The 16,955-nt window shown below is 48.3% G+C and overlaps 1 protein-coding gene across 10 annotated transcripts in view; it reads left to right on the top strand.

Moving 5' to 3' along the window:
* ndrg4 (NDRG family member 4) overlaps nt 1-14,855 on the top strand; it is a 42,725-nt gene extending 27,870 nt beyond the window's left edge. For 3 of the 10 annotated variants that reach the window (XM_064313233.1, XM_064313228.1, XM_064313232.1), the window contains 12 exons: nt 960-1,080; nt 1,692-1,754; nt 2,220-2,280; nt 2,642-2,728; nt 3,327-3,383; nt 4,276-4,379; nt 5,287-5,343; nt 5,536-5,587; nt 6,930-6,977; nt 7,232-7,267; nt 7,386-7,437; nt 8,087-8,491. In XM_064313233.1, the coding sequence (XP_064169303.1) occupies nt 960-1,080; nt 1,692-1,754; nt 2,220-2,280; nt 2,642-2,728; nt 3,327-3,383; nt 4,276-4,379; nt 5,287-5,343; nt 5,536-5,587; nt 6,930-6,977; nt 7,232-7,267; nt 7,386-7,437; nt 8,087-8,265 (917 nt within the window). In that variant the 3' untranslated portion in view covers nt 8,266-8,491. Of the gene's footprint in view, nt 1-959; nt 1,081-1,691; nt 1,755-2,219; nt 2,281-2,641; nt 2,729-3,326; nt 3,384-4,275; nt 4,380-5,286; nt 5,344-5,535; nt 5,588-6,929; nt 6,978-7,231; nt 7,268-7,385; nt 7,438-8,086; nt 8,492-9,326 lie in introns of those variants that run through there. The other 7 variants (XM_064313236.1, XM_064313237.1, XM_064313230.1 and 4 more) reach the window with 5 other exon arrangements.
* The last annotated feature ends 2,100 nt before the right edge of the window (nt 14,856-16,955 follow it).

The raw sequence follows: 16,955 nt of genomic DNA, 5'->3' as shown, positions 1-16,955 counted from the left end.
GTACTTTAACAGAACGGAGGGAAGGAGAGATGGACCCAGAGAAGGAGAGAGGGACAGAGAGATAGAGAGGGACAGTGTGTTTGTCAGACGTGAAGTAGCTAGGGGCGACGTAGCTCAGGAGGTAAGAGCGGTTGTCCGGCAGTCGGAGGGTTGCCGGTTCGATCCCCACCCTGGGCGTGTCGAAGTGTCCCTGAGCCAGACACCTAACCCCTAACTGCTCTGGTGAATGGAGCGGCATCAATTGTAAAGCGCTTTGGATAAAAGCGCTATATAAATGCAGTCCGTTTACCATTTACCAGGTATAAACAGATCGCGCTATATGCCCCCGCTCCGCCCAGCTGTGGCAGCGGTAAGGGCGTGCTCGTGTTTTCCCGGGGGGGTCCTCCTCTCTGACCCCCAGCTGTCTAGGCCCCGCGCCAGTGGTCATTTAGAGGTCCCCCTCCGCTGCGTCTTTCTGTCACGCCTTTTCTAGAACGTTCTGACTGGACCCACAAAGCACCCACAAAATAACCAATTTTTTCTTCGTGGAAATATTTGTCAGTAATGCATGCTAACGGGATTGCGTTTTTTTTGTGTAATGCTACAATATATTTCCAGACATAATTTTCTGGGAGCAGAACAGCAGCAGTGGGACATTTTAGCCATGGAGACTAAGCTGTAATGGTGGTTGTAAGGCAGAGTCCTGGTGGGGTAATGGTGCTGTTTTCTGAGCAATATACTTAACCTGAATAGCTTTTGTAAACTTCTTGTTGTAAAAATGAGTAATGTTAATGATAATACTTGGCTCTAGAACGATTCTCAAAAATTTTCAAGAAAGATGCATAACCACAAACACACACACACCCACACACACACAAATGATACACAATAACGCCCCTCTTAGCCACACTTCATTTTGCGACATTATCTCTCTTATTCTCTCTCTCTCTCTCTCTCTCTCTCTCTCTCTCTCTCTGCAGACAAGCTGTGCTTCAACTCCTTCTTCCAGAATGAGGACATGCAGGAGATCACTAAGCACTTTGTGGTGTGCCATGTAGATGCCCCTGGGCAGCAAATTGGGGCCTCTCAGTTACCCCAGGGGTAGGTCCACAGCCATGCATCTCCCAATTGCTCTGGGATTGATTAGAATGCCTGGTAATGTGTGCCTCCTTATTGCTCTGGGATTGATTGGAATGACTGGCAATGTGTGTCTCCTTATTGCTCTGGAATTGATTGGAATGGCTGCTAATGTGTGCCTCCTTATTGCTCTGGAATTGATTGGAATGACTGGTAATATGTGCCTCATTATTGCTCTGGAATTGATTGGAATGACTGGTAATATGTGCCTCATTATTGCTCTAAGATTGATTTGAATGGCTGGTAATGTGTGTCTCCTTATTGCTCTGGAATTGATTGGAATGGCTGCTAATGTGTGCCTCCTTATTGCTCTGGAATTGATTGGAATGACTGGTAATATGTGCCTCATTATTGCTCTGGAATTGATTGGAATGACTGGTAATATGTGCCTCATTATTGCTCTAAGATTGATTTGAATGGCTGGTAATGTGTGCCTCCTTATTTTTATAGAATTGATTGGAATGACTGGTAATATGTGCCTCATTATTGCTCTAAGATTGATTTGAATGGCTGGTAATGTGTGCCTCCATATTGCTCTGGCATTGATTGGAATGGCTGCTGCTTTCTCTCCATAGGTACCAGTATCCCACCATGGATCAGCTGGCGGGCATGCTGCCCAGCGTGGTGCAGCACTTTGGGTGAGTGTGGAGGTCCAGGAGGTGCTGGGAGGGGTGAAGGAGGTGGGGGAGCTGGAGGGAGGCATGGAGGAGATGGCGGGAGGAGGGTGACATACTGGCCACAGGAATTAACCTGTAACTGTGGTTGTAGGGCAGAATCCTGGATTGGGTAATGGTGGTGTTCTTTCAGCAGTATACGTAACCTGCCTATCTTGTGTAAACTTCCTGCTATACAAAGGAATACTATCACAACACAAGGTTCTGGAACTCTTCTTTAAAAAGCTATCACTAAAGATTATTATGCAGTACATTGAGTGTGTCTGTGTGTGTGTGAGAGAGAGAGATTTATACAACTGTTATTTGATATGCTGAAAGAAATGATAAAAAAATGAAAATCACATTATGGGTGTGTGTGATGTCAGTGTTTCAGTCTTTATTTCAGTGGTATTCCATGTATTCAATTTGGTATTCCATTGTTGTTTTCAGATTTAAGAGCATTGTGGGAATTGGAGTTGGGGCTGGTGCCTACATCCTGGCCAAATTTGCTGTAAGTGGTATTCTGTCATTTCATGAAAAATCATTGTTTCAGTCATTTTCATGTTATTGATAGGTTCTAACTAAGGCTGACAGAGTTCTGCAGCAGCTCCTGCTCTGTGGGTGCCATCTACATAGGGCACCGTATAGAGTGCACCCAAGTTCCAGCTCTGTGGCTCATGTCAGACAGAGTAGGGTTTTAGCTACAGCTCTGCTCAGCTATGATAGAGATTATGTACATGCAATAAACTTTTTGGTCTATCTAAATGTTTCCAGAAAATAAAATATTCCTTTCTTCCTTTCTTTTCCCCTGTCTCTGTCTGTCTGTCTGTCTGACTCTCTCTCTCTTTGTCTCTTGCTCTCTCTCTCATTAGCTGATTTTCCCAGATCTTGTGGAGGGTCTGGTGCTGTTGAACATTGATCCCAATGGGAAGGGCTGGTTTGATTGGGCAGCAAGTAAGGTAATTGTGTGCACCAAACATAAATCTCTCTCTCTCACACACACACACACGCACACACAAATGATGCACAATTATCCCCCTCCTCAGCACACATTATTCTGGGACACTATGTCCTCTTCCGGTCTAACAAACAACATTCCAAAATACTTGTGCCTCTTTCAGCCCCTGTTTTCTTCAAAGCAACTGTAAGCCAGCTTCAGCATAGTCCCATCAAATAGGGTTATGGTACCTGATGTAACTATGGTTACATTTGTGCAAATTCTTTTTCAGCATAGTCTTAAGGGCAGCCATTTTGTCTGTCTATTCATTTTATGCCAGAACAAAATGGCTGCTAGTCATCTCAAAAGAAAGTTAAGAAAGCCAAAAACAACTATGGGAACATCAACAATAATATTATGAATAATCACACATATTTCACTAAATTAAACTAAATAAATTCGTCAAATATTGAAATAATAAAGCAAATACTGATTTTAAATATGTACAACCTATATGCTCCTCAGCTTTAAGGCTGTTACTGATTATCATGTTAGACATCTTTGGCACATTGCAGGTGTGCTAAATCCAACCCCCCTCTGTCCCCCTGTCTGTCACGCAGCTGTCTGGACTCACCAGTGCCCTGCCAGATACTGTCCTGCCCCACCTCTTCAGCCAGGTGCGTCACACATGTCTTCAGTTTAACAACTAAAAATGAACAACGGTCATTCGAAGCTACATTTTGATATAAAACACATAACATTAAATAAATTGTTTTTAAAATAATTTTTAGCAGATTTCAAAGCATGTGGTATTGTGTGTCTTTATCTTGCAGCTGGGTTCAATATGGTCTTTAAATACACATCATGGCAAAAGGGAAAGAATGTTGTATTCCACTGAGGCAGAATATTAAAATACAGATAAATCTTGGACTATTTTTAAGCTTCCGATGAGATATTATTATTAATTAATTAAATTATTTTGTCTGTTGGATGGCTTATAATATGCACCTCCATAACACCAAAAACTACATTCAGCTTTTATGTGCTTCCTGTTGGATAATTCATATAATAATGCTTTAGATTAATATGTTTTGCAAAAATGTGATTTTTTTCTCTCCAAAATGCCAGAAATGTTCCTGACTCTCCCTATCAGTGTGATACATGACCAGAGTGTTGTCACACAATTTTGTTACATAAAAAGTTAAAAATAACTTGTACCACCATGAGATATAAGTAGAGGGTGCGAGCCTGCAAATCATTTCACAACGTTTTGATAAATCACACTTACATCATTTTCCTGGGTCGTTACTTGAAAGAAAAAAAATTCTTAGGAGAATTAAAATACTTCAGGTAATGCATCAGTCCACTTTCCGTTTCTGATCGATGACGCATTATCTTGGGTCATCTATCAGAAACTGAAACAGGATGTAAACTGGTGAAGGTAAAAACTACAAATACCCCCAACCATCTTGTGGGGTTGTGGGCTGCACATGGACCGTATAAGGGGCTGCATCGGAACGCATTAGCTGAATCGGCTCAAGCCCCCTGCAATTCCGTTCTCGTCCACAGGAGGAGCTGATGAGCAACACGGAGCTGGTGCAGAGCTACAGGCAGCAGATCAACAATAACATCAACCAGTTCAACCTGCAGCTCTTCTGGAACATGTACAACAGGTACGAATCACACAAACAGAGGCGCGTGCCTACACACCAGCAAGGGAACTTCCTCTCTGCTTCATGTGTAGCTGGGGTTCTTTTCCATGCTGCTATTGGTTTTCTATCAATGCACCTGGATTGCTCACTGAAGTAGCATCAGACTTATCCATATGCACACACACAAGCACTTCCATACATGCACATATATCATGTATGTATACACACACACACAAGCACTCCCATACATGCACACATATCATGTATGTATACACACACAGACAAGCACTCCCATACACACACACACACACACACACACACACACATATCATGTATGTATACACACACAGACAAGCACTCCCATACACACACACACACACATATCATGTATGTATACACACACACAGACTTGCAGAGGTGGAAAGTCCAGGGGTCAGAAAGTAAAAGCCCTCCTTGTGTTTCTTCCATTCTTGAACTCTGCCAGCTGATTTCACTAATTAGTTCTGCCTCCTGGATGAAGGATTGTGCAAATTAGCAAATCCATGTGATTGGAACAAAATACTGGGGAGGATTTTTACTGGATTTTCCACCTGTGCAGACATGCACACCCATGCAAAACACACCTGCACCTGCTCACACTGAAACACACGGACATGTGCATCCATGCAAATACAAACACAGAAATACGCATTCAATATGCACTCAACATACAGGTGCAAGAACAAACCTACACGTGCAAATGCACAGATGTGCACATGGACACACACCAGCATGTACACATAAACTGCTCATGTATGGACACACACCTGCCCAAGCACACATTGACCCTTCCACATGCAGACGTGTGTATGTACACAAAATGTGTGTGTGTGTGTGTGTGTGTGTGCATGTGTGTGTTTTTGACTCACTCTCTTCCTCTTTCCTGCAGTCGTCGGGATCTGGAGATGAACCGTACTGGTACCGTGCTGAACGCCAAAACCATCAGGCAAGTGTGTGTGTGCGTCTCAGCATTTATATCTAAGGTGTGTGTATGTGTGTTTCTGCAGCATTTGTGTGTGTAAGTGTGTTTCTGCAGCGTTTGTGTGTGTACGTGTGTTTCTGCAGCGTTTGTGTGTGTACGTGTGTGTGTGGGTTTGTGTACATGTGTGTTTAATGTATGTGTGTATTTGGTTTTCAGGTGCCCTGTCATGCTGGTTGTTGGTGACAATGCCCCAGCAGAAGAAGGAGTGGTACGTTCTTCCCACGCCATTTTCTCTTCCTACTTCTTGTACTCCTCCCTTCTCGTCTTCCTTTTTTTTTTTTTTTCTATTTTCCGCATTTCTCCCCCTCCCCACGTCTCAGGTCAGTTGTTGGTTGCGTGTGGAGGTGGTGCTGTCGCAATAAAGTGCGTTAGTCAGAATTGGGTCAGCCGTGAAACTGACCCAGTTTTCCCCCTACTGGCCAACCAGGGAACTGCAGCCCACTCCCGGCATGAGCAGGGATGGTTCTACAGTATCTCTGTGTGGCTTTACTGTGACCACAAGGTGCCGCTAAAGCCCTTTACTTTGCAGTGAATTAGAAAGAGCGTGTGCGCGCAAGAGAGAGAGAGTGAATAAGCAATTATAAGCATCTCTCGAGTATTCATTATTATGTTGATTTACATTTTACGTCAAATCAACCTTTATTTAGGACTCAGAGACATCGAGGGATCTGCGCACTCTTTTTCAAGAGTGCCCAGTTTACAAAGCACAGTAAAAACATAAACTATTTACAAAACACCAAATTCAGACAACCAACGCATAAGACATTAGTCAAAAGATAAGAACGGTAATGCAAGGTCTTTAAGCTCTTACACGATAGCTTAAGCAATACTATACCATTTTGCAAATAAAGCATATTTGAATTTGTGGTTGAATTTGAATTGGAGTGTGAGAGAGAGAGAGACAGAGAGAGAGGAATAGAGGGAGAGAGAGTGAGAGCAAAAGACAGAGCGAGAGAGTGTGTGTGAGAGAGAGATTGAAAGGGTAAGTATATATGTGTATGATGTGCTAGTATATGTATATGTATGTATAGGAATGTGTATGTATGCGTATATAATGTTTGCATATGTGTTTAGATCTATGTGTAAATCTAAGTTTTTTATTATCAACTTTCAATATATATTTGATTGTTCTTTATTTTTTTATGAACTTTTTATAATCTTAGTTATTTATTTATTTTTTATTGTTTAATATGCTTTGGCAACAAAATATTATTTGTCATGCCAATAAAGCTCCATTTGATTTGAATTGAATTGAAAGGTAGAGAGAGAGAGAGTGTGAGAGAGATAGAGAGGAGAGTGAGAGAGAGAGAGCAAGACAGAGTGTGAGAGAGAGAGAGTGAGAAAGACAGGGAGGGCAATGCGCTAGAATGAGTCATCGCTCCAGCTCTCCGCTCCTCCCTCCATCCTTACCCTTCACGCCACATAAACTCTCTCTCCTCCCTCTCTGCCTCCTTCTGTCCTCCCTCTGGCGTTTCCCTCTCTCCTCCTTTCCCTCCCTTCGTATTTCTCCCGCTCTGTTCATTCCCTGTTTCTGCTGTTCTTTTTTCCAGGTTGAGTGCAATTCCAAGCTGGACCCGACTAACACCACCTTCCTGAAAGTAAGTCGGGCACCTTCCAAAAAAAATGTCCAGAAAGCTGAGATGGATGTGTTATTTGTGGGAGAAAACTAACGAGTCTGAATAATTAGACTAATTAATGGCCATTGGTGCTGTTTCACAGGGCTGGAATTTCACACTGAAATAAAGTGAATTGTAAAGAAATCCACTCAAGCCAATGGAATATGGAAATGACCTATTTAAGTGTTTGTTTATTGTTTTGTAATTTTGTGATGTAATCTCCCCCCCCCCCCAAGATGGCGGACTCCGGTGGCCTGCCCCAGCTCACACAGGTCAGATTTACTGTTCACACCTGACCTCCCCCCCCCAGGAGTCAATACCCCTTTATGTGAAACAATGTTGGGAAAAAAATACCAAGTTAATTTATTTCAGTTATTCATTGTTTTTCAGCCCGGAAAACTGACTGAAGCTTTCAAATACTTCCTCCAGGGAATGGGCTACAGTATGTATACACCACTCCTCTTCTGACTGACACAGAGAGAGAGAGTGTGTGTGTGTGTGTGTGTACGTGCATGTTAAATGTGAGATGTTATCATACTGAGCAATATCTCACTGCTGTAGAAGGAAGACGTGTTCACCGCTATCTCTCCCATACTGTGACTCCAAAGTCACCAGTGAAAAGGAACAACACGCAACACAGTGTCGTCAACACGCCTGTTCAAAAGCACACCTTTCCAGTGACACACCTGTCCCATCCAGTGACATCCTGAATGACCACTGACAGCTCTGTCACCCACTAATCAATGGCACATTTGCAATATCGATGGTGTGCCACTGCCCTGATCCAGTCAGAACCGGTTTGATCCGGTCCGATCCAGCCTGGGTTCATGTTCTACAGATTCTCCTTCTGTTCCTTCTCTGTTTTTCTTTAATGTTCAGTGTGTGTGTGTGTGTGTGTGTAAGCATGTGTATGTTTATGTGTATGTGTTTGTAAACGTGTGTGTGTGTCTGTGTGTGTGTGTGTGTGTGTGTGTTGTGTTATGTAGTCGTGTTAAGGGGTGCAGGCAGTCTTTTGTCTGGTTGTGTTGTACTGTGTGTCGCTGAACGCTATGTTAATCTTACCCTTGTGTTTCCCTGCCTCCTTCTCTCAGTTGCGTATGTAAAGGATCGAAGGTTGAGTGGAGGGCCAGGTACTTCCTGTTTCCTGTATAACTCTCTCCACTTCCTGTTTGCCCCCTCCAGTGCATTCAGACATCCGGCTCTGTCCTGTAGCTCTCCTGTCTCTTTGCTTTTTTTATTTCCTTTTGGTTATGAATTGGTTTCTCTTTGATTCTTTTGGGTGTATCTTTCTGAGTGATTGATTCATGTTTTCCCATCTCAGATGAACTCATTAGATCCTTTTTTTCCACCTCGGTGAAAAAAAATGTGCTCTGTGTGTACCCTCACGCACCCGTACCCCTCAGCCCCCCCAGAGGGGGCCGATGCATGGAGTTTTGGTTGTCTGTGGCGGGACGGTCCCGCGAGATGTTCACGGGGCGAACGCCTTGCATGCGGGGAGGCGCTGGAGGGGAATCTAAACGCCAGGGGGGCTTTACGAGGGAGAGGGGTTAAAAAGCCCTGCACGGGGCATCCGTCCGCCTGCAAGGGCTGCTGTTGCCCCGCTGGGGGTAAAATGGCACTAGTGGGAAGCAGGTCGGGGCGGGGTGGAGGGGGGTGGGGGCTTGCATGATGAAAAAGCAGATCCGGCAGTACCCAGTGTGGCCACTGCATGGCGCTGCGATCGCACGCGGGGAGCGGTTGTGTCGGTGCTGCTTGCCTTAGCTGAGCAGCTGAGACTAAAGAGCGTCTAATGTGCGTGAGGGAGCGTAGAGAGGGTGCCGGAGCTGAGGACGCCTCGCGTTCGTGCCGTGGCCCTTGCTACTCGCCTGCGACGCATGCCCCGCCCACCCCCCCTCCCCACTTCGCCCCGTTCCCATGGCAACCCTTTCCGGAACGCTCAGATGCATCCAGGACTGTTTGGCCCCAATACTCCTTTTCTTTCTGAAAGCTTAATGCAGCCAGACAGACATATTCTCTCTCTCTCTCTCCCTCTCTCTCCCTCTCTCTCTCTCCCCCTCTCTCTCCTCTCCCCCCTCCTCCTCTCTTCTCCCCTCTCTCCCCTCCTCTCCTCTCTCTCTCTCCCCCTCTCCTCTCTCTCTCTCTCTCCTCTCTCTCCTCCTCCTCCCCTCTCTCCCCTCTCTCTCCTCTCCCCTCTCTCTCCCCCTCTCTCCCCTCTCCCTCTCCTCTCTCCTCTCTCCCTCCTCCCTCCCTCCCCCTCCCTTGCTCTCCCCACTCCCTCTCCTCTCTCCCTCTCTCCTCCCTCTCCCCCTCCGCACCCTCTGCCGTGACACGGCGCGCGCTCCAGGACGGCCTCCCTGACCAGCGCCAGCTCCGTGGAGGGCTCCCGCGGGCGAGCCTGCACCCACTCGGACAGCAGCGAGGGGGTGGGCCAGCTCAACCACACCATGGAGGTCTCCTGCTGAGCGCGCGCGGACGCACCCACGCGCCGAGGAAGAGGAGGAGGGGGGGCGCCGCCAGCGACCGGGAGAGGGGCCGGCACAACCCCACACCACAGTCTGCCCGGTTTGCCTGGGGGGGGTGGTGGGGGGGTTTCAGGCCTTCCTGCTCTCCCGCTCTCTCTGTCTCTCTCTCTCCCCTCCTCGCTGTCTTTCTTTCTCGCTCTAGCACTTCTGCCTTCCTCTCTCTCTCTTTCTCTCCCTCTCCCTCCTTTCACTCTCTCTCTTTCTCTCCCTCTCCCTCCCTTCTCTCTCTCTCCCTTTCTCTGTAATTGTACACAGACCTTATTGTCCCCAGAACTGATGAAAATGTTTTTTGAGACGCCATTTTGGATACCCTTTCCCCTCTCCCCCCGTAGTTGTGTTCAACGGTAACCCCTCCCATCTCCCCCCACCCCACCCCACCCCATGCCTGTTCCCCTGCCTCTGATGTGTCAGTCATCTGTTGGATCACCGAAGGAGATGTGGAGGGGGGTGGGGCAGGGCTGTGGGGTAGAGAGGTGGAGGGGGAGGGGCGGGGCTAAGGGGCGGGGCTGTTCAGGTGTGCGAAGCTCGCCGGGGGCCGATGTGCAGCAGGTGTGTTCACAGGTGTTCGTCTTGTGAAGGCATGCGAGTGAAGGCATGGTGCGGGTGTAACGGGTGGAGAGGATGTGGGTGTGGCTCTGTGTGTGTGCGTGGGGGGTGGGGGGGGCGGTGGGTGTGGCACTTACTGGGTGTGTTCGAGGCCTGTTACACGGTGGCATGTAGCCCCACCCCTGCCCTGGGATAGGACCGCCCACTCTAACTGGCACCTTCTCACCCAGACACCCTGTGAGGCCAGGAGTGTGGAGTTACCACGGCACCACCAATGAAAACATTGCTCTACTTCTCAAGCACATTAAGGTTCAGTTTGAAGTGGCAAAGTCATTGTAAGGGCATAGGGGTACAGTGGTCTTAAGGCTGATAGAGCCTCACTCTCCACCCAGCAAAACACAGCACTGATAGAGAGCTGTGTCTCACTGAGCATGCTCAGAACGGCCGCTGACTGGTCTCTGCACTGAGCATGCTCAGAACTCCTGCTGCTGACTGGTCACTGCACTGAGCATGCTCAGAACTGCTGCTGCTGACTGGTCGCTGCACTGAGCATGCTCAGAACTGCTGCAGTTGAGTGGTCACTGGAATGAGCATGCTTAGTTAAGCTTTACAGACAGAAAGCTGTACATGGGTGAGTTGTTGGTGACCAGAGCACTAGCAGGGATGGGTTAGAGATGCAGGTCAGTGTGTTAGGTTCATGATGAGAGAGAAAGAGCTTCTTGTGTCAGTCAGTGGTTTTTTCAGTGGTATTTCAGTGGTTCTTCAGGCTGGAATTCAGGCCTAAAGACGAGACGAGGGCAACATAACATTTACCTCCACGACATCACGTGACATATACCTCCACCCAAGTGCGAGAACATCCACCTACCTCCACCTGTAGAAGGCTCACCTGCACGCGGCTCCAGCCCCCCCCCGGTTCGCGGTCCGGGTCCAGAGAGATGCAGTTCTGTTCAGGATCGGCCCATGTGGGTCTCCCCTCCGACGACAATCACGTTCCCTCTCAAACCAAAACCGGGCCCGGGGGGCCGAGGCAGAACGGGCGGGGCCCCGGGGGAGGCGCCGGGCCGGGACCGCGTGGGCGGAGGGGGGGCGGAGCTTTAAACGCGGGGACCCTCCCCCCAGAGCGCCCAGCCCTTATCATGACTATACCAAAGCTACACACACAGACGGTGGCTGGGTACTGTGGGGGGACGCGACCGCAATGCGCACACTCACACTCACACACACACACACACACACAGACACACACATGTACACACACACACACACGCACATACACTCACACACACACACACACACACACACATAAACACACGCGCACACGCATACTGCACACACACACACACTCACACACACACACACACGTACACACACACTCACACACACACACACACACGTACACACACTCACACACACATACACAGACACACACACGTACACACACACACACACACACACGCACATACACACACACACACACTCACACGCGCACACACAGACACACACATACTGCACACGCTCACGTACACACAGACACACACATACTGCACACGCTCACATACACACACACACACACACACACACACACACACTGCACACGCTCACATACACTCACACACACACACACACTCACGTACACACACACACACACAGACACACACACGCACACACAGACACACACACACACACTCACACGTACACACACAGACACACACATACTGCACACGCTCACATACACACACACACACACAGACACATGTACATACACTCACACACACACACGCATACTCTCACATACACACAGACACTCCACAGCTACACATGTAAGGGCGCGCACACAAGCGTGCACACATATGCACAATGTAGTACACATACACACATACATTACAATTTAGACACAAAAGCATACACATACATTGCAGTATACACAAACGCACAATCACACTGATGCATACAGGCATAGAGATTGCAGTAGACACACACACACCTCACACACACGCGCATATACATTGCAGTAGACATACATGCGCAAACATACACGCTCACTTTCACATAAGCAGACACTCATTGTCCATAAGGCATAAGTGCACTGGTAAGTTATAGTAATAGTATCATATGTTAATAAATCGGGGCAGACTGAAAGCAGTGACTGATAGCATGGCTCCCTGCAGGAGTAGAGTCAGGTGCAATCAGCCTATAGGGGGCGCTGCCAGTCCCAGGGCAGGGTGCTGTGTGCTGCAGTGTGTGGGGCTGCCTCAGGCCTGTTTTACCCACACGAGTCTTTATTAGCGTAGATTTGGTGCCCACCGCGGGGCCGAGCGTGTCCAGTTCCCAATCTTATTTGCAATGGCCAACTCCACTCCATTGCCGATTCAGGAGAGCGTAGACAACGGTTTGTGGTGCCACCAGCCGTTTCTTTTCACATCGCTGACTACAGCTTAGCTAAGCGCAGAGTGGAGTCAGAGGAAGACCTTTTATATGCAGCTTTTGCATGCAGTCCACTGGCGCCCTATCAACCAGCAGGGGTCACAAGATAGCGACAAAATGCAGATCCCAAACCGACTGAACCCCCCCCCCCCCCCAAACCTTGAGCGATGCAATCGGCAATCGCCCTGTAGGGCTGCTGGGCCGCAGTCGGCACTGACACAGCCCAGATTTTGTACGAGGCCCTGGGGCTCTACCCAGGTGAGTCTTGACTGATCCACGTGATGGGGGCTCATTGGTTATTGCCATAGCGATACAAACCCACTGTATTCCCAGAGAGGCTACTCCTCTCCCTCGCTCAACTGCTTACCTGTCACTCCCAGTGCTGCCCCGCCCCATGTGGGGGTGCGTGAAGGCAACTACTGCAGGGGCTGTAATCTGTGTCTGTAAGGGGCGGGGCTTTTAGGAGCCAACTGCTCCAAGCTCGGAATGTAGGGCAACCCCCACCCATCCCCCTCCAACTCCCCGAAAAATCACTGGTGCCCCGCCTCTCACAAACACACAGAATCGCCCCATAAGGGCTATCAACTGAGGTGAACTTCCGGTACACAACGTTGCCTGGCAACAGAGGGCTGGCAGGTGGCTGCAGGGATCCCACAGGAGGCAGCTAAGAGAAAGAGACACCGGGGGAGAGCGCCCCCTAGCAGTTGGGCTGAGAAATAGCATCCATTTAAGGTGGAATTTAATATAGCCTCTGACCTGCTGTTGTATGGTCGCCAGCAGTGTGTGGCATTGAGCTACCGCACCACCGGGCACACAGGCCTCCACCCACTCCACCCACCTCCACACCCTCCCACCTGACTCCACCAGCTCCAGCAAAAAACCAGACTCGCACACACAGAGCATGTCTCTGTGGAAGAAATAATCCCTCCCCTCTCGGTCACAGCTGAGCTGTGATTGGTCAGGAACCCTGAGGAGGGAGTGACTGAGAAGAGTGGAAGGAGGAATGAGAGAGAAAGAGGACAGACAGAGAACGGAGGGCGTCTTACAAAAAGCACCTTCATTGGAGACGGGGAGGAAGGACACGGGGGGGAGGAGGGATAGAGAGGAGGAGAAAAAAAGGATGGTGTTAAGGGGTAGACCACGCTGAGGAATGAAAGAGGAGAGAAAAGGGTTGTGAGAGAGAGAGAGAGGACCACCTGTACCTGCTTCTCTGGACTGGAGAGGATCTTAGGCGTAGAAAGGAGGGCGGGGCCTTGGCTGTAAGCGTACAGCACCTGTGGCCCCGCTTGCTGCTCCGGTTAACCCTTTGAAGAGTAGGCTTTTCTTCGAGTGTCAGTGTTCTAGAACTCCATTGCATTCAATTAGCGGTAGTGATTGTGACATCAGCTTTAGAATGTTCCGTTGAGAACATTCTAATCACATGTTCGTGACCTCACAGCTTTAAGGGGTTAGAAGAGTGCCTGATGAGGGAGTAAAACACCTGCTGCTGGGCCATTCCAAAGAAGAGAGAGTGTAGGGAGGGCGACAGAGGAAGGGGGCGGAAACCGAAGCCTGTCGTCTAATTGCGTGATTGGATGGCGGAATGCGGAAAGAGAGATGACAGTAAAGAATGGCGGGGGGGGGGGGTTAGAGGGTGGGTGAGGGGGAGGGAGCACGGGCGCCAGGTCAGGCAGGAGGCCGTAGGAGGAGGAGCGGGTGGTAAACACTCGCGGGTGTGTTTTTTTAGGTAGAGCCCCTTAGAACAGAGAGCAGAGACGGTTCTGAGTAAACCCCCCCCCCCCCCCCATCCCATCCCCCCTCCACTGACCTGCAGGGGGCGCCCTGAATGTATGGACTCATAGCATTGCACGTGCCCGCGTACGTTCCGGTCCTTTCCAAGCGCTGTGCAATATCATCAACGCAACCACCCCCCCCCCCTCCCCTTCACCCAAAAAAATCCCCTTACCCCCCCCCCTCCCCCCAGATCCCTGCGCTGTAGATACTGCCTGTTTTAGAGGAAAGAAAATGAGAGTCTGGCTTTGACTTACACACTGAATTTCTCTCCCTCTAACCTGAAATCCTCTTGGTTTTTTTTTTAAACAATATAAATAGTATTACCCTGTGGTTACATGTGTTCTGTGACGTGTTTTATTATTATAATTACAATTATTATGATTATCATAGATTCTTTTGTATTGAGCAATAAGTTGTTGTGTTCTCTGGCTCCTGTCTTGTGGGCGTGTACCCGAGCTTGCCTCCGACCACGGAGGGCGAGTCTTGCTGTAACCCTGCTTCATTACGACGAACGTGTAATACCGATATAAATATGCTGTCACTGTCCATGTGTGGAGACGTACTTAGAAATAAAGGCATTTGTGTCAACGTCGCATCGCGTTGCTGATTTTACATTATGTCTTTTTTTTTGTTTCGTTAGCAATGTAAGGAAAGTGTGATGCAGTCACACGGCAACACAGCAGAATCCAAAAGCGCAGGACTCGCCACAATGTGTGACTGTGGCGTACACAACATAACACAACAAACAGCACACACACGCACAACAGCGTGAGCCTGTGCAGCACAACGCACGCATTCAGCAACACAAAGTGCTGTGAGACCTACATTATTTAAGCTGTTACTTATGTGACTGACATCGGTACGATCTACCCACCCCCCACCAGAACAGAGTGCCCTGTTCCAGGAGCTGCCAGTTCCATTACCGGAGGCCTGGTGCGGCCACAGCATTTTGTTTTCCAACGATTAGCGTAGCCCAATTAGCTAATTAGCTGCTTCGCTAGTACATTAGATCGCGGCCTTTCCTTTCGCGCAGGGATACAAAAGCTTCCGGAACAGGGATGCAAAAACAGTTGTGAGCTCTGACGCGCGAGCTTATGAGGACACTCGGCTGAAATGTCGGACCAAGTAAATGACTGAGGGCAGAACTCAGAACGGCTCGCTAACAAACGCTAAACAGTTATTTGCTTTTACCTAAAATGGAGTTTGTTACCTTTGCCATGTTTAGATGGCTACCTGGCAAAGCTGCAGTACTGTATGCACTATGTGTACTGCATGCTCCATTCCTGAATCCGCTGTGATTTACAGTTTGATTGATACATGCAGCTCAAAAGGAGATAAAAATTAAAATACGCATTAAATATGCACGAGGTGACCTCATCTGAACTGTCTCCGTCCACAGTAGGGTTTTATTACTTGATGGGTTCAGAAAGCTGCCTACTGTTAGAGTATCATTACACTCTCTTCTGGTACACTGTGTGCTCGCATGTTCCGGGAAGCAACCCCTCCAGGACCAGCGCATTGGAAATAGGCATGTGTGCAATTCTACATTTTGCTTTTTGTTGTAGTTTGCATGTTAGCCATTTTATGTTCATGTGTACCTTTATGACACTGCAAGAAATTCTAATCCTTGCTTATATAAAAGAAACCCATCCATTGATTAATTTCAAAAGGGCAACAGGGAAATGGATGTAGAGGGTGTAGAGCCAGTGGCCGTCACTAGAGGGTGCTTATCCGCGAGCAGTTTCACGGCAGGGCGGCTGCGAACGCGGTTTTCGCTGGCTCCACGCAGCTGGGCAGGTGTTTGTCTCTGTGAACCCTCCAGGGTTTCCGGCTCGCGCTGGCCGCATGCCGACGGAACCTGTGCTCTTTGTTATTGTCGCTCAATCACCGCGACGACGCATTGCAACCAATACAAAAAATAAATGTAATTAACCAGCAAACATTTTTTTTTTAAATGACACATTTGTTTCTTGAAATTCACGTTCATTCATTAATTTATTTTTATTTTCTTTTTTTGTTTCTGCTCTTATATTATTATTTCCTTCTGGTTGTAACGTACTCTCCAAACAGAGCCAGAGGGCTCTATTCTCTCTCCCAGCTGTCTCTAGCACAAGGATACAGTGTGTGACCTCTGAATTAAATACAGGCCCTCTGCTGTCACAATCACTGCTGTCGCCACCACTGCCAACTCCATATTTCATAATAAAACAGTGAGGTAATCTAGTTAGTGGACAAAGACTTTTGCTACAGTCAGTATTATAGCCCACATCCTCCTGCAGTGTCCGGATCTGGCCACAAGAGGGGGCACACACATCTGCAGACATCTTTGGGCTCAGTACAGTAATCAGGCCCTAAAAGAATCATGTAGGAACCATCTGCTGTCATTAGAGGGTGCTCTGTTTGCCTGGACAGTACTGGTCCCACTGAGTGCGGGCTTTATTATCTCTGTACTTGTGTTTGCATTTCTTTCTCACCAGAAGCCTTCTCCATGGTCCAACAATAAGCTGTTTGATTGGATAAGTGGAGTCTGTTCTCATGCTGTTGGTTGGCTGAAGTTACGTCTGTCTAGATTCAGGGTCTGCGCTGTGTGTGTGTGTGCTTGTGCGTGTGGGCGTGTGCTTGTATATGTGTGTGGGTGTGTGTGTGTGTGTGTGCGTGTGCATGTGTATGTGTGTATGTGTGTGCATGTCTG

This window comes from Anguilla rostrata, chromosome 16, assembly GCF_018555375.3.
Source record: "Anguilla rostrata isolate EN2019 chromosome 16, ASM1855537v3, whole genome shotgun sequence".
Classification (NCBI taxonomy): Eukaryota; Metazoa; Chordata; class Actinopteri; order Anguilliformes; family Anguillidae; genus Anguilla; species Anguilla rostrata.
This window is presented reverse-complemented; position numbering and strand designations above follow the sequence as displayed.